Source organism: Martes martes (genome assembly GCF_963455335.1).
Source record: "Martes martes genome assembly, chromosome: 15".
In the NCBI taxonomy this organism is placed as follows: domain Eukaryota; kingdom Metazoa; phylum Chordata; class Mammalia; order Carnivora; family Mustelidae; genus Martes; species Martes martes.
The window spans coordinates 54124204-54142695 of NC_137903.1; the positions used below are offsets into that span (position 1 = coordinate 54124204).

The 18492-nt window shown below is 44.2% G+C and overlaps 1 protein-coding gene across 1 annotated transcript in view; it reads right to left on the reverse strand.

Moving 5' to 3' along the window:
- PROX1 (prospero homeobox 1) overlaps nucleotides 1–18492 on the reverse strand; it is a 48632-nt gene that overhangs the window by 24493 nt on the left and 5647 nt on the right. Inside the window, 3 exon segments of the mRNA XM_080824206.1 lie at nucleotides 4271–4465; nucleotides 10957–11064; nucleotides 18049–18489. Coding sequence (XP_080680332.1) covers nucleotides 4271–4465; nucleotides 10957–11064; nucleotides 18049–18489 — 744 coding nt within the window.

Genomic DNA, 18492 nt, shown 5'->3' on the forward strand with positions numbered 1-18492 from the left:
ACCACTCTTCTTGCCGGTCGTGGGACGCCTGGAGAAAAGTTGAGCCAGAGGCTCTGGGACGGAGCATCTGCTGGGTGGGGTGTCAGTGTCTTAGGAGACGGCCTGTACGAGCCCATTAATCAATGAGTCAAGTTCCCCCCATTCCGTTTCTTTCGCAGCCTCCCATCCCCACACTTGGGTCTTGGGGAGGGGCGGAGCTAGGGACACTCAGAGGGCACGTGGACCCTGCCTGCAGGTAAATGCCTGGCACTGGCAGGCCTGGGAGGGATGCCCGCCGGGCCCGGAGGGGCAAGAGCCACCTCTTCCCAGTACCGGAGAATGACAGGGAGCGCGGGGGCAGCCTTGGAAATTGACAGCCATCATTACCTTCCTTCCTGCCACAGTTGTGAGGGAAACAAAAAAGTAATAAAATCCAACTCATCTGCCCCTAAAGTCAGAAGTATCAGTATGATTTAAAAACTGGGAAGGGATCCCAACCCTCCTCTCCCTCCCCATAAAAAGATGTTGGAAGCTCTTCAAAGGGAAGTGAGAATGAAGCATGGAAATATATACCATAACACCTGGAAAGACAAATTTATTGTTGCCAATCTCATTAAACGTGAGAAGTAGGAGTGAAAGATGCAGCCTGTAATTAAACACCCCTTTCCTGCACACCTTCACACACTCACCTTCAGAAGCGAGATGCCCCACCCCACGAGAGGAGGCCAACTGTCCTTCCTCCAGCACAGACTGAGGGCAGCGGCGGGTGGTGCGTGCCCCTCCCCCTCCGGGTCTTCTCCCACTTCCCCTGGGTCTTCTCAAGCTCTCACCACCCTAAGTGCTGTGCCAAGAATCTTGGTCATTGTGTAAACTGATACAAAAGGCAGAACAAGCCCTCCTGTCACTTAGAAGGTCCTGACTCATAAAGGCCAGGAAACGCAGGGTCTAGAGGAGGAGAGAGATTGAAGCCACTCCCTCCTCGCTAGTGATAACCTTCCCCATCTGCTTTATTTTCCTGCAGGCCAGGGGTCAGCCACCACTCTGGCCTTGAGAGCCAGGAGCAGCAGGGGCTGGAGGGGGATGGTGCGAGGCGGGGACAGAGGTGCCGCCAGCCAGCTTATGACAGAGGCAGAGACAGACGGAGCACAAAGCTGAAAAAAGACAAGTAGCAGAAGAGAAAGAAAGAAGAAGAAAGTCACGGTGAAGGAGGGAAAGCGTTAGCCTCATTCTCTCTTTCCCTGGCTCTACCTGTTCCCACCAGTTTAGAATCACTTAAAAAAACAGGATACGGCTTTAGGCAAACTAAACGTTTTCTTCTATTAACATCTACAGCGTTATTATTGCTCACATTAAATCAATTAATACTGGTAAAACACTGAGAAGAGTGCCCAGGACATAGTACAGCCAATTAACGTTAGCTATCTTGTTGTTGTCACAAACAACGGATTGAGAAACTTAAAAATGCCACCAATAAGCTGTTTTATTATTTGACCAACTAATATTTCACTGGGTGAACAGATAGTCCTCGGAACGGATTGGATCTTTGGGCAACATGTAGCCATAACTTCAAAGTCTTCCTACCACGCTCCATCCCTGTCTAAAAATCAGGGGGGAAAAAAAAAAGGAAAAGATAAAAACCCCACAAGATGTACCATTCTCTACTTGGCCATCCTCTTCGCTTGCTCCTATAAGACCACAGATTCACTTTACTTGCTCTTAAAAGAAACTTAAATACAAAAGTCAAGGAGTGCACCCAGCACCAGCTGAGATATCCTGCTCAAGGTGCTGGGTCTGCTGTGGCTCGTGGCCGCCGCCGGCAGTGGTAAAACCACACTGATAAGACCAGTGGCTTTCTGAGCATCTTACTTAAGCACTGACCTCCATGCACCAAGGCACAGAAGGGAAGGGACCATCTCATCCGAAGCTTCTGTTAGTAAATGAGCCCAACCGGGAGGCGAAATGAAAATCTATTCAGCGACCGTCTGTGGCGGCAGGCATGCGTGTACACGTCCGTGCCTATGGGTGAGTGGAGGGGACAGCGCGGAACTCATGTTCCTGCTCTGCATCTTACCGCATTTCCAGAAAGATCCCAGGATTTTACTGAGGAAGGAAAAGACCCAGAATAGACCAATAACTTGTCTGAAGTCACATGAGAAGTGACAAAACTGCTCCCCGGGCCCCATACTCCTTGCACTGAAGCAGTCTTAAAATAGACACTGCAGATAAAGGAGAGGTGTCCTGGCTGGAAGTGAGTATGATTCACAAAGAGAGAAATATCAGATGTTAATCACATTAAGGGAGGATTTAGATGCTGCTAAATGGAACAGCTTGTTGGGTACTTCTCGATGCCAGCCGCCCCTGCTTGGTGTCATTTCGGCTCTTATGCTGTGAGCAGGGGGTTAAGTTCCAACCAGGTAAGGTTTAAGAACCTTAAAAATCCGAACATGCACCGTAAGGATTTGTCATCTCAGAGTGTATTACACAGCAAAAATGCAGAACTCATGGCATGAATCTTGGGCAATTCTTTTAGAAAGCTTGACGCACGTCGCCAAACAAATATTTGCCGTTATCAGCTGTAAAGAGTTCACTAGCATACAGTTGAGTTCTCTTTGGGTAAAGTTTAGAGCAACAGACTCAACAGAAAGGGGGAGAAAAAGAAATGAAAGTCTTCACAGAATTTCTTTAAAATGGCTAGCCCTAGTCCTGTTCGTCAGCTCTAGGAGAAATCCGGAGAGAGTTCTATCAGAATTGTCAGGGCGTAAACCAGAGCTCTCTAACAGACTTTAAACACGGACCCTTTACAATGGAGAAGCAAGGCGAGAAGGGTCCCCACTTGTAATGTGCTCAGCCAAAGAGAAACGTTGCTCGTAACACCTTTGGCAAGAAACACATATTTCACCGTGGATACCAAAGATATGTTGGCTTACAGTCGAAGCGTTCAAACTTTCAAGGGAAAACCATGACTTCCCCATGGCTAAGTTTCCACCATCGCCGCCTGGTCAGCCACCATCACTGATGTGCACTGCCAAAACCCGTGTGAGAAGAGCCCCAAAAGGAAAGGGCGGGTCCCTTTCATTGACCAGTCTAGACCAAGATGCCCTTCTCTTCCTTTGAAGTAGCCAACTTCCTGGGTGTCTCTGGGTGCCTATCCATGTGAGGAAAGCATGAATATTAACATAAGGTCTCCTGTAATATTAACACAAGGTCCCCTGTAGGAGCCGATGGCAGAGAAGACCATTCCTATCCTGAAGATAACACAAGAAAAGGACCAACATGGCAAGCCACCCACAGCCTGTCTACACTCACCACCGGGGGTTCAGCCTGCAGAACTCTGCCACGTTCCCACCTCTCGCTATTGTTGCCTCAGCCAGCAGGGCTCAGCAAAATGCTTTTGTGAGGGCTGGGAGATTCGCTAGTGTTGTCGCATAGAGTCATCACGTCGCAATGAAAACGGTTTGCTGAGGCACAGCATTAGCCGGTAAAGAAACACCTTACTCATAGCCACGCATCTTTCATTGTTGTGTAGCCATTGCTTTCTGGGAATCGTCTACACTGCTTTGTGTGTATCTAGAATATGCATGTTGTAGATGTGTGTGTGTGTGTGTGTGTGTGTGTGTGTGTGTGTGTGAGAGGGTGTGTGTATGAACAAAGAGTGGCATGCTCGTGAAGCTACACATAGGGACATAAACACCCTAGGCTCTCCCCCCAAAAGAACAAAAACAGAAACAAAACCATAAAAAGATGTGGATGGCTCTCTCACAATACATAGTAAGCAAATTCTTGTACCATTTCTTCCATAAAGGAAATAAACGCCGATTAAAGGGGAAACCACAGAATCACTCCCCCAGCCACCTCTCTAGACCTTTTTTAGAAAACAACGTTTGCAGCCATCATTGCACATAGCCTATGTCCGCTCAGTTGACATGCCGGAACCTAAGAAGCAAAAAGGCCTGTTAGAGTGGGAACCTCCTCCCTGGAAAGGGAGTCAGTGTGTGTGGGTTCCTTGCTATAATTTTCTCTGAATTCTCGGGTTCCCTTTTCTGTGGCCCATGGGTCTTCATGCAAGCAGCAGAGCTGGGGAATGGGAAAGGACGTAGGAGTGGGTCAGTCCCCCGGGACTCCGCCCACGGAGTGAGGCTCCTTCTTCCGGCCTCACCTCTTCCCCTATTGTGGGATGCTCGTGTGAGATACCAAGACTAAAACAGATTTGGGGACATCGCCAAAGAAAATGAATTGTTTTTTTTTAAAAAAAGGAAAGGGAGATGACCAAACAATAAAGATGAATTCCTACCTCAAAGTCATTTGCTTTATTGTAGTGCATGTTCAGAGCCCTGTAGAGCTCACAGTCTCTGGTTATAGACAGCTCTTCCGTACTGGTGACTCCATCGTTGATGGCTTGACGCGCGTACTTCTCCATCTGAATGTAGTAAAACTCACGGAAATTGCTAAACCACTTGATGAGCTGAGAGGTAATGCATCTGTTGAACTGTCAAATTTAAATGTTGGAAAGGATAAGAACATGGCCATTTTCTTCACTTATTCTTTAAGCATTTGAAGTCTTTTTAAAGTTCTCATGTCCACCTTACTTGGACAGACTATGTTCTGGATTCCACCAAAATGGTGGCAGAGAGGGGTGAAAGCAGTAATACATGTATAAGAGATTACAAAACCTATCAGCCATGGAAATCACTTCCCAGTCCTCCGCATTTCCAATGGAAAACTCACATTCTAAATCTGAATTTCCTTAAGAAGCTGAGTATCTTATTCTAAACACCGTTCTTCCTCTTTCAATGAACAAACAGCGTTTGTATACTTTTTTATGGAAATGTATTCTAGCCAGAGTGCTGGGAGGAGTAATTACTTGCAAGTACAGCTTCCCTTGCTTTTCAAAAGTGCACGTTCCACCATTTTGCTTTTACGAAAAGACCTACATTGGGACCCGGTTTCACGAACCGAAAGAAATCCAGAAAGGATATCTGCTTTTCAGAAGCAAAGCAACAAGGGCAAACCGTGTTCAGCTTTACGGCGAGCCATTAGGGAGGTGGCACGCTCCCCGAGCAGCGAGAGGGCCCCCACCAAGCACCTTCTCCAGGAGCCAGGCTCAGCATCTCAGCATCATGGCGCCATGGCTTTGCACTGTGTCTGTGAGCATCTGTGCTTTATCTTGATTTATTTTGTGCATCTGTTATCGAGAAGTGTCCTAGGGTATCAGAAAAGTCTGAGAGAGCTTATTTTTGGGGGTCTGGGAAGGCTCAACGTTTTTTCCGTATAAATTGACGGTAATTGGTTCTTGGCTTTCCGTCATTTGGGCTTATGAAAAGTTTTGTAGGAACGCTCTACTTTTGGGTAGCGGGGGAAACCTGTACCAGAGATGGTGAGCCACATGACTTCACCACTAGCGTGATTTCTTTCTTTTTTTTTTTAATGAGAATTTGTGTCATCACATGACGGCCTCGTGCAATGCCAGAAAACAACTTTCACACAAAAGGGGAGGAGTCTGGAATTGGCCTATGTTTTGGTAATGGGTGATCCCCATGGCCATCGGCTGTGACTTCACTTTCTGTTTGCACACGGTGCTCACATCTGTCTGGCCAGACCACCGTGCCTGTTCGCATTCTTCCTACAGCCGGCGCTGGGTAAGACCCACACCCCTTTCTGTTGGAGTCTATGCTGTTCAGAAGGTGTGGTTAAGACAAGAGTACACAGACGGCCTAGACAGACACTTTATTACATTTTTTTTTTTTCGAATGCCAAGTTACCCTAACATGATTAGGCTTTAGAACTTTGTTTACCAAGGTTTCCTGATGACCTTTTAAATGAAGATGTCTTCCTGGATTCACTGCAAATGATACCATTCTTATTGACAGTCCTCTGTTCACGGTAAAGGACAGATGCATCTCAACTTGCCAAGTCAAAACCAATAAATCCATAGCTTTATATCAGGCGGGCTGACAGACAACCCCCTGCCTTTTGTCATCACAGGCATTCCCTTCCCTGGGCCCCCAGAAAAAGATGTACATTCATCAAAAATCAACAAAGACCACTTATCAAACACCGGCCATGAGAACATCCAGACTCCCAACAAGATGACAGCTAAAGTGTGTACTGGGGCTGTAATTACTACACAGAAAGTTGTTTCTATACTAGCAAAGATAATAAATGAATGAAAATTTATGGCAGGGAATGGACATAACAAGGAAATAGAAGCAGGAAGACTGGTGTTTCTCCCAAAAGGCCACCTTGCATCATAATTGCCATGGAGTTGCAAGGGCCCTTACAGATAATTGACCAGAAAATGATTAAGTCATCAGCAAATCGCTTCTGCTTGCAAGAGTTCAAACATGTACTTAACCTATCCAAGAATTATATTTTCACTCTGTGTGTCTGCTCTGTCTCTATTCAGCCTTGCGGGGAACCCGATTAAAAAGACAACTGAAGGACCCCCGTTATCTGATCTTCTGGTTGCCGATTTCAATAGAACTTAAACCCATTACGATTTGCTGAACTTGGAGTTCTTTCCATTTTATCTCAGCAGTAAAATACACTGTCCAAATTTCCAGACACTGAGATAAGGACTACAGGCCCCCGTGACGGCTTACTGTTCCTTTTTAATTCTTTTAGAATAAGAAACAAAACATTACAAAATGATAGCAGGCTGTGCACTGGGGAATGAAAATTGCTTTGACATGGAGATTAGGCTTCTGCATTGTTACAAGACATTGTCTCCTATGGACAAGAGTACTGTAGAGGAAAAAAATAGAAGGGTATTTTTTTTCTAGAATGGTCATGAATGACCTAATGGGGGAGGACAAAAAAGTAAGTGCACTTGCCATTATTTAGGAATGGGACATAAAGGGAGATTTAAAGCTTATTGTTACAGAATGGAAATACCAGAGAGAAAGAATGGGCAAAAACAACAGACTCCCCCCGACACAAGACAAGTGAAATGACCAGCACAACAGCTTGGAGAACTGGGTTTCCCTCCACCAGAAGTGCACTGAAATTTGTTCTGTTTTCAGTTGCTGGCGAAAAGCAGAGGCAGCACCCCCCCCCCGCCCCCTTTTCTAGATATTCGCGCTGGGGGAGAAAAAGTGTTAAACTTTAAAGAGTTAATTTCCCCCCCCCGTTCTGTAGTGGCTTACAAGAAAAGGATCAATTGTTCTATAAAGGAAAGCTCTGTAGTGTGTTAATGTGTTACTGCAAAAACTAATCGCTACAATAAAGAGGCTGTGTTTCCACAGTGTGTGAGTCTCTGTGACTTTGATTAATGCTTCCCACGGGACATCTCAGCCTCAATATGGGCTGAAGAAACTTCCTAAATATTCAATGAGCATGGTCAAAAGATGTATAAAACAAATCAATCTGACACCTTAATCTGGCTAGGCAGCGGTTGACTCAAGGGGTGGAGGGAATGAGATACATCATTTAACACTGCCGGCTTGAAAAGCTGTGAGCGTCTGTTCTTCAAAGCTAAAATGACACTGAATCTGTGGTACTTAGTGGTCTAAGAGTTATTAGTTGATACATTAAAATCAGCCCCCAGTAGGTGCACAGGGAGACGGAGGGGCCCCGTCAGCCCTCGGCATGTCCTGCCCGTGTGCCCCCTTGTGCCCCCTTGCTCTTCTCGAAGGATTTTGAGCCCTGGGGAGCTGAGCTTTTTGTCTGGCTAAATGTCGCGGTGAGGGGATGGAGCCGGCCTCTGTGAGAACCTGCCACTTTGTTTAGATTCTTCCTCTAGGCATGAAACCAAGTCAGCCCCGGTTTCATCCTTCGTATAGATCATCGCTGGACGGCTCTCCCCAAGCCAGCATCTGAATCGTGGGAGGTGTCCCCCCACCCCTTTCTTTCCAGAATAATTTAAAAGCATTCACCTCCTGCCCAAATGGAAGTCACTTGCGGAGAGGGAAGCGCTCTCTCCCGCCCTAAGGAAAAATGCAAGGCAGGGCGTACCACCCTGCCTGGGCTCACCTTCTGGGGCCCATCAGAGGATGCGCTTGGTCTAGCATGATCTTCCAACGGTGTCTCATGACACCTAGGCTACGCTTTACTCATGAAACCAAATATTTTCCACTTGTGTTGCTTCTCCTGTTTTTGTTTTTGTTTTTTTTAACTTGCAAAACTAACCTGGGGACCCCATTTGAAATGAAATGACTTTGATGATTTGGAAAGGTACGTTTTGCTAGGATTAGGAATTTTCACTTAGATGAAGGCAGCCACAATCAAGTATAAGCTTGTGTCGCTGGGAGAAGTCTGACTTGGTCCACAGACACATGACTACGTCTTTCTCAGGACAGGTGATATAAGCTCTCACCTGTTACAAATTCCTAAGGTCCTTCCCCTAATTTCTAGAGATCTCTTAATTCTGTAGTGGTTTTCTCGAATCTACCTACATTGAAATAAAATTTGGGGTTGCATATTCATATGTAGAGAAACACCTAGTTATTTCCGTCTTACAAGTAAGTATCCACGTTTATATATCTATATCTAGAAATAAGTATGTGTGTGTATACATATGTATATATATACACACCCACTACATTATGTATCTATACATTTATAACATCCGTACAAATATACATGTGTATGAGCCTACGCATCGTCGGCATTCAAGTTCTGGATTTTCTTTACTATTAAAAAGTCCAAGCATGATCTGCTATTGTTTTTCTACCAAGTTTCTGGAACACCGTGCCTGGACTATCCTTCCCTTTTCTATGCATGCCTTTCCAACTTCATCAGCATAAGCTCAGGGAATACAAATTCATTTATTACTAGCCAAAGAAAAAACATAATTAGCAAAGTTAAAAATGTATAATTCATTCCAAAAATAAAAGAGAAATGACCTTCGGTGATTTTCTGCTATGCATTATATGCCCTACCGTTTCCCCTCCATTAGAGTGGATAATTGGGAATTAACCAGACTCACGTATACTTTAACAGCCTTCTCTCCCAGTATGGATAGAGTATGGATAGAATCTATCATCTGAATATCAGTGCTTTTTTTTTAAAATAAAATATTCACCCCGGTATTTAATTGTTGTTTACATAGTGATTATTTGCAAAGCTGAATTACTAGATGCATTCTAGAGGAAGAGGAACAATTTCTTGTCAGTTTACGCTGCCGAGTATTTATAAAGATTACAGATTAACCACTACAGATTAACAATCTCCCCTACCCTTGCCCTTCTCCCCCGGCCCACGAATGTTTCTAATATTTACATGTACTGTTGGATAGTGTTGTTGGCTCAGAATGGCTGCTGCGTTACACCCTCCCGGGGCTGTGTTTCCAATAGTGGGTGAGAGATCCCTATGGATGCAGTTTGTAAAGCGCTATGGCCTCCTTCTTAGGAAAAGCACTATCTAAATAATATAAGGGATTGTCTTTATTATAATCACAACAGTGCCGATCATTGCACTAAGAGGAGTGGAGGAGGTAACATGGGCACCTAGACACACACACACACACACACACGTGCACGGTAACACTTTCTTCCTCTCGTCCATGTCCCCCCTTCTTCCTGGAACTCGGGTGTTGAGAGGACTGCTCCCCCCGACCCCGGGCCCCAAAGAATCCTGCCAGGTTCCATTAGGCTGCAGAAGCCATCCAGTCTTCAACCAGTTGGCAAATTCCCCCCCTCCCCGGTGTCTGTTTCAGATGGTCCCCCACGAAGGGCAAACCCTCTTCCTGGGCCTACCCATGTCACTCAGCCTTGTCTGTACTTGAATGATCCTCAACCAGCCCTTCAAGTTACTGCCTCTCTGGGCCTTCCCACGCGGCCCAGAAGGTTGGCCCTGGAAGTTGGGGGGACACGCCTGCCACTTAAGGAGCTCCCCCAGGGAAGGAGGAAGATAAAAGGCTGAAGTGGATACACAATTCAAAAGCAAACGGGAGGGAAAGCAGAACTTTTCTTAGAAGGCCAAATAAAACATCAGTGAAGGAAACGAAAATGAGTTGGCCTGCAAAAGGGGGGGGGGCAGCGCGGCCACGGGGCCACGGGGCTTGAAACCCTCTGCGTGGAGGGAGCGGAGCCACGGCAAAAGCCTGCTTTGGCAGCTCCTGAGTTCTCAGTGGCAGGACTAAGAACTTGTACCCATGGGGGTGGGCAGCGGAGGGTGGGGGGAAAGGCACCCAACCCCAATAAACTAATCTCAGCTAATGTAATGTTTATCGAGTTCCTCGGATAATGATACCATGCATGTGATTATCATCATCAAAACCCAATCTATGTTTTAAAAAGTTGCAGATGATTAACACAACATCAAGTTGTTGCAAACAATTACTTAAAACCCACACACAGACACAGACGCGCACACACACATCCACACGCACACAGAACCAGGAGGTCCCCATATTCTGTAGAATGAGGGAGGCTGCAGCTGTAGGCCGACAGCTTTCATATCCTCATTTGAATAATGTGTCCTGAATCTGTCACTTTATTCATTCTCCTTATGCTCAGTGTACTCTACATCAACAACAAATTAAGTTGTAAATAAGAGACAATCATCACTTTTGTTTTTAAGCAGCTACTGCATAGAGAATTTCAATGTACGCTCCTTTCGACAGGGGGAAAAAGAGGTGTTAGAGTTTGCTTTCCTCAGCGCAAATATGGGGAAACCAACAGAAACAAAAACAGAAAACAGTTTACTGTTGTTGAAGGGAGGGGGAAAAAAAAAATTCTCGGAAGCACACCCATCCAGGGCTGGCTGAAATTTCTCCCAAGAAGTGACTAAGACATACAAAGTGAGAGGCTAAGTTTCCCACATCACACTGGAAACCCGTGTGACTTAGTACCAGCCTCCTCGTCCTAAGGGGCATCTTTGCCTGGCACGGCTTTTGACAAAAAGATGAGTGCATTGCATCAATTAAACACAGGTGTATTCACGGATTGATTTTCACACTCATCTCCGCTAACTTCCAAGAGTTTGAATCACGACCACATGCACAGAGACTGATAAACGACCGATGAAAAACGTCCTTACCTTCACATCGGAGAAGTACGTCTTCAGCATATTTGAGCTGGGATAACGGGTATAAAAGAACATGAGCTTTGCTTTTTTCAAGTGATTGGGTGACAATCCTTCCTGCATGTAGGAGGCACTTAGTTAAGGAAAAAAATGTCTTTAAACACAAGCACTCACCACCCACTCCCCCAAAGAAACTGGAGGCCCATCAAGCAGCTGGGGGAGGGGGGGTGTGCGGGGAGGGTGGAATTCTGGAAGGTCAATGGCACAGCATCACTACGTTGCTGCCCCTTGCTCCAAACGACCCTCGCTGGTCAGAAACTGCCAGGTGTAATGGTGAGGATGGACAATGGGGTTGCAGAAATCTTGACGGCTCCATGGTGAGGATGGCAACACATTCCCCGTGTTCGAGGTCCTTATGCTCCCTATACATTCACTTGTTGCTAAGGAGACAAATGCACCCAACACGGATTGTACAACTCTTAGCGTGAGAGTTTTTTTCTTCTCTGCAATTACAGTTCTGTTTGTTCTTCTCTCCCCACTCTGCAGTTTACATCAAGTTATTATCCTAATGTGCGTGAAAATATAAAATGCATTATTTTGAACACTGTCAGGCAAGCTGCGTATTTTACCTTTTAGTGCTAATCTAATGGAGCATCTTGACTCACTTTCTTCCTATCTTATTATTATATCCTTTTAATTGTTTCCTTTTAAATAACAGCCGCAACTTGGGAGGGGTAGTTTTGGCACAGAGGGCGCCAGGAGGGGGTGTCGCTTTTGTTAAAGCAACGATCCAAGACCAAACACAATTTGCCTCTCCTGGATTTATAGTTAACTCCTTTGAGAGTGGCACAGTGGCAGGGGCTAGCAAATCAATAAATGTGGGTTAGCAGATCAATAAATGGCCACTTACCCAAAATAAGAAGGCCTATTTATCTGGAAACATCATTACCTTTTAGATCTGTAAACAGCAGCAACTAAAACAGTTCCCAAGAGAATGTGAGGCTAACCATAACAATCCAGGCTTCCTGATTCTCCCCCAGATTCTTGGCAGTCCTCAGCAGACTCAGAGCTGGGATGGCTCTGGTCACATCTGTGCCGCAGCCTGGCCCTGCCATTTCCTCAGCAAATTAATGGCTTTATAATTTATCAGAAATGAAGATGCACGTGGAGAAAATCAATGTGGTCCCCCACAAGGTCAATTAAGGGTCCTTCCTAGAAGCTTCTCTAAGGATTTTCTCTTAAAAGAGAGTCTGGGAGAAATAAGGAAGAAAAGAAAAGAAAATCTGCACTTGCGTGTGCGCACACACGCACGTGTGCGCACACACACGTCTTACCAGGCAACAAAAAAGCCACACCTGGTGAAAAAAGGTTAAAAAAAAAAAAAAAAGAACCTCATATTTAGGAAAAGTCAAGGTTTCTAAATGACCTCCAGCAAGAAGAGCGTGACCAGTCTTAGGAAGACAGAGAAAGCAGGAAGTTGGTAGCGAAGCATAATCAAATTCACACTGATAAGCTCTAGACCCACTTCTAGCTGGGTGTTGAACCAAATATTCCGCGGAGGGCTGGGTCCATTTCGCATTCCCTTTAACAGCATGCAACGTTTAAAAGATCACCTTGGTTTTGTAAACAGAAAAGTTCAATCTTGCGCTGCCCCCACCGCCCTCCCCACGGCCAATACGGACCCAAGGAAGACATTTCGATTTTCTGTCTGTGAGCCAAAGCCGCTTCACTGAACTTGTGTTTTTGTTTCAGATCCGTAATGATCACAAAGACGATAATTTATGACTGACATACTTCTTGTACCAAGGAAAGAGCTGAAAGGCCCTCCAGTAACCTCCATTAGAACGGTAGAGAAGACTAAAGGAGCCCAGCACACTTCGGGACCATCTGTCCAAACGGGTAAGTGAAATAATACTGGCAAGCCGGCTCGCCTCGCCTCGTGAGAAGAGTTTTTAGGCAACTCCAAACCTTAGCAGACACTCTCCGATCTGGGTTCTAGTCTTTTCTCCAGATGGACAGATGAAAAAACCACCTTCCACACTGAATTATTAGCAGGGGGAAAGCACTGAATGGTTAAAATACGTGGTCTCCTGCAAAACACCCCGTTTTGCTGTGGTTCTCCGCGATAGAACTACCAGAACTTCCTGACGCTTTCAATATGCTTAAATCATGCTTCGATGTTTTAGCTCTTTTTATTAAAAACAAACAAACAAACAAACAAAAACTATCCATCTTATTTTGATCAGGATTTAGAGGCTTTTTAGTTCATGAAAAAAATGATTCTGATTCCAGTGTCTCAAGTTCGTTTTGCTTTAAAATGTTTCCTGTTGGTAATACTTAGAATTGATCAGTGGAAATGGAACAGAGAATAAATCTTTATCTCTCACGCGTCGTGTAATTAAGATAAAATTCCCATAAAATATATGTTTCTAATAAACTATTAAAAATAGCTAATGAAACATTTAAAAGCCAACAGTTAGATAATCCTTTTTTTTCCTCCTCAAAATAAATCTGAACTGACCAATTGGTTAATTTCCCTTTTAAGTGCTTGTGCTGAAAAGCAACTGTTCTTCCAAGAAAGCACTAGCTGTTTCCAGGATACTTACACACGCACAATGACTCATGATGGAATAGATTCAGTAAACATACAGCTGTACTGAACACGAGCTAAGCTCCATTCAAGGCCAGGAAAGAAAATGAGCACAAATAAATATTAAGGAGGTAAGGGGGGGATGGGGTGAGGGGGATGGAACGCAAACAAGATCTGTCCCAGCAGCTCATGTGGCTTTGCCTCAATTCTCTTAGCCATAGCTTTGTGAAGACAGATGACATTCAATTCTATGTGTAATGCAAAATAGACAATAACTACTGAAACTTGAGACAGCTGCCAGGTGTAAAAAAAAAAAAAGAGAAAAGAAAAAGAAAAAAGAAAGAAAGAAAAAAGAAAATGAAAAAGGAAAAAAAAAAAGATGATAAATCCATAAATTAATGAAAGACATCTGCTCAGGAATAGAAAAGATCAGAGAAGTGGGCTACTGCAGCTGAAGGCGGGGGAGGGGCTCAAACAACCTGGGAATCTGAGTGTTGTCTGTTTAAGAGGCGGCTGGATATAACCTTACCTACACAGTCCTGGCAGGGGAGGGGTGTGGCCGCAAAAAAGCAAATGCAAGAACGCATTGTGAGTGCTGGAGGAAGGGGATTTTTTTTTACCCCCTCAGCTGAACTCCGAATTGTGGCTAGAGATCTTACCAGCTGCACTTCCAACCGAATTGGATTGGGGCTACTTACTTACATTTTCTAGAATGCTCTGACACCCAAAGAATTTTAGCTGTCTCCTGATGCTCTGATTTGCTGTTTCCAAGAGGATTTCTCCCTCAAATGGGGAGAGAGGATCTAGACTGTCTCATTTAATCAAAGTGATAGAACACGCTCTTACTCCATTAAGAAGTTGAACTCATAAGATGTGTCACTTATGGAAATTAAAAAAAAAAAAAAGGAACTTACTGAATAATTTTTTTGGTGGGGTAAGCACCCAGAGTCTCTCAGTCTTTTGTGTGAATGCTTTCCCTGTAGCTCATGCAGCTAATAGAATCACTGTGGCTCCACAAGACTTCTAAAAATGTCTATGGATTATTTCGCATATCAGAAATTCATTTTTAATCCATGTTTTCCAGTTAGATTTTAGTTTCAAATTACCAAACAATTTTCCTTTCCTAAACTTGAAGTGCTTTAGAACGTTCTCCCCCAAAGTCAAGTGGGGGATGTCACAGGAAAGGGGCTCAGTTTCTCCACTGGCGCATCTTAAAGGCTCATAAGACTACGCTCCTGCTTAGACTGGGGGCATGCAAATGTCTGAGGCCCAAACAAGGCTATTTTTCTTGAGATGCAAAGAGGATGAATGACAAGGAACATCGTGAAGAAAAACAATTGGCTGTTTCTTTTGGAATTTGAATAAAACTTAATATTTGATTAAATAGATTCATTTGCAAAGATACTGAACACACACACGTATCTCTGAGACGTGCGCTCCTGGAGCAGGTGCACTGACATGGAGTTCAACAGGTCCACATTCACTACTTCCTTTGGATTAGAAAAGGATAACGAGGTAGTGCGTTTATGTAGATTACATATGCTTCATGTGCTGAACTTAGAATGGATTTATCTGATAAGCTGGTGTCCTTAATAGTTCTTATCTTGGCTACTTTGTTCAAAGAAGCACATGATGCCCTTTGAAGTGGGAAAGAATCATTCCTTAAGAATTGTATTATTCATTACTATTGGAAAAGCCATGACCACAAAGAAAAACATAATAAGGACAATCATAGAGGTATCATTTCATCCTTATTTCTACTCATGTCTACTGAATTTTTTTCTAGGGAAAACTGGATGGTTCTAAGGTGGCTTTATATACCTAAAACTGAAGTAGACACCACTCTCCAGGATTCCCAGAAGAATTCTTTCAACTCAAAGCTTGAGAATTTTGCCTATATGCCATTGGGTAAGTCAAGGTAAGAACTCATTGCCATACAAGGATGGAGACAGGAGACAAGTGGGCCCAGTCTCCCCAAAACACTCAGATCCTCACTGGGTTCAGAATCATGGGGATTATAGAAAGGGTAGCTTGCCTATTTTCTTCCTGAGAAAGAATGTATCAGTGGGGTGAATGGCATGATCGAGGGGAAAGGAACAGAGGCTAGACGGCCAAAAGTGGGACATGTCATCATTAACTGTGACAAGGGGCCAAAATTATTTAGCTTCATGAAAGAAACAGCTCCAGGTGTAAGCAACATTTCATACGAACACAGGTGTTTCCAAGCCATCCCTGTTCAACAGCCTCTTATATTGGTAGGAGAAGGACGTTATTCAGCTGAAGAAGCAACTATATTCTCCTTAAAGCCTTTGATATGTATAGAAATAAAAGGAACTTCTTTCCATTCAAATCCTCTAAATTCCTCAGGGGATTTAGAGAGCATGAGACAATGAATGTAGCCAACACTTAAAGCAATCTAAAAGATGTTTTTCCTAGAAGACCCAACTTACATTAAAAAAAAAAAAAAGGCACAGGCATAATGATCTGGTTTTAATAAAAAGTCTAATAAAAAAAAAAACCATAAACTGGTTAAAGAGTTTAGTGTGCACTTATGGGACGGTGAAACCTGGTTTTAAATATTCCTCAAAATGGGTATGTCCCTTTCCTCTGAGTGTGTGTATATGTGTTTTTGTGTGTGTATGAGAGAGAGAGAGAGAGAGAGAGAGAGAAACAAAGAGGGGAGAGAAACAACCCACCATCATGACTACAGCCTTCAAAATGAAGTAAGATAGGGTCTAGCTCTGGACCTCAGCCTTGTGTGTATCTCAGAAGATCCTCTTCCACGCAAGGATAGAAAACCATTCCAGGCCCTGCATCTCCTTGCCTGGCCTTTCTCATCGCCGACACTATATGGCAATCTCTTTGACCGATGTTTATTGCCTGTTTATAATGTGCAAGGCATGATGCTTGGCACAGCTTTGATTCATGGCTGGTAGATTACATTTTAGGTCTTTGGAAGGTAGAAGTTAAATTAGCAACCAAGCCAAGACTCAGTTTCCGTTTATATACCTAAGTTCTCAACATCTTTATCTTCCTTCCTCTCGTGACATTATTCTCTTCTTCCTCACAGTGGAAAGAGACCATGTTTCAGTGCCCCAAGTGGGTCTCATACTCGTGGTTCATCTTAGCAGACATCTTCACTACTGTCCTAAGAGCTGGTTAGAAGAACGGCCTTCCCTACACAGAAAAATGTATTTCCACCATAGCCGGGACTTTGCACTTACGTGGCAGCGTCTGGAGTGGGCTTAGATACTAAAATGTCAATCTCTAGTCATCAGGACAATTGCTCAAAATCCTCAATTTAGCAACAGCCAACTTAATTGCTAAATTTTATGTCCATCTGGAAATTGATTATAAAAGAAACATGCCTCTACCTGCCCCCAAATGCTACTATTCGACTACCCCCAAACACCAACAACCACAAGAGTTTTAAAAATTTACTGAAAGGACCAAGTTACAGAGGAAAAAAAAAATGTCCGTTAAAAATAGCTGGAGTTCAGGACAGGTCTAATAAAAAAAATATAACTGGCATCTCTACCTAAAAAGTCAGGTTCAAAATGTAAAAGAGTCATAAAAAAGAGCCATTTTTAAGTCGAATACAGCTGAGTTTTATATTTAATTGTGCTCTCTTGCTTTCCAAAATAATTTGCTTTGTGTATGTTAGGACAAAAGATTTCTGTGTATGGCTGAACAGAGGTTAATCATGCATAGAGGCAGCTGCACCAGACCCAAAGAACAGACCTTGGGTGAACGAGAGAGAGAGAGAGAGAGAGAGAGACCGACCAATGCCGTCTGAATAAATCAGTACCTGTATATTTCCTTAAAGAAACACCAACAACGACAAACCAGGTCTCCTTAAAGATTAAAGAGAGACTCTGACTCCCCCCTCCCCCGCCCCCTTGTCCATTTTTCTCTCAGGGGAGCCTCCCACCAGTAAAGTGCTCTTCATAAGATTAAATCAGGTCTTCTTTACATGGCCCAGGAGCCTTGCAGATGGTTTAAAGGGAGAATTCTTCTTATGGAATCTTAGGGATCTCAAAACTGACTTTTCTCTTGACTCCATGATAAAAACTTAACACCTTAAAACTTAACAAAAAAAAAAAAACTGATAGAATTCAATTATTATAATGAGATTTTTTTAGGTCCATCTCTGACTCTACTCCTAAAAGAAATTTAAAAAAAAAAAAAAAAGAAGGAAAAGAAAGAAGAGAGAATGCAGGAAGAATAGCAGAAAAAGCACTGCGGAAAAGCACATATTATACCAGCTCTCTGAGGCAATTAACAACTTGTGAAAGTTGCAAAGATGTAGGTTTCCTGCGAAGCTTTTGTGCCATCAGGAGTGCAGCACGTGTGCTGATAAAAGCCCATTACTCTGAATAAGAGCAAAGACTGCATTCCTAAGAAGATACTAATTTACGTTATTCTATATGTTGTGGGAACCTGACCTTTGGGGAAGCCTTTTGGTTTGGTTTGGTTTGGTTTGGTTTTCCTCGCGGGGGTGGAAAAGAAAAGGATATTGCACTTCCCGAATACGGTGAGATTTCGGACATGTCTTGAAGATCGCCACACTCGGACTTGATGAGCGACAGGGAGAGCCCTTCTGCGGTGCTGGGTGGGTGTGCTGGTGAACAAGGATGGTGGCTCAGGTGGTGGGATGACATCTTGGTCCTCAGACTCGTGGTCTCCCTAGTTAAGTCTAAGGATTCGGGAGAGGCTCTGTCTTTTCCCGAGAAGGAGCCGGAGGGAGCACCTAACGGACTCTGAAATGGGTAGGCCATCAGGGGAAGGGGGAAAGGGTGGCGGAAGGTGGACGTGGTGAAGCCAGCGGTGGCGGAGAGAGGCGACTGGTGCAGGGGCTGGTGGTGGCCGCCGGCCGGGGGGCCGGTGGTGGCCTGGTCGGAGGAGTTTTTGCGGACCACCAGGGGCAGTGCTTCCGTCTGGTCTGTGGAACTGGGCATCTG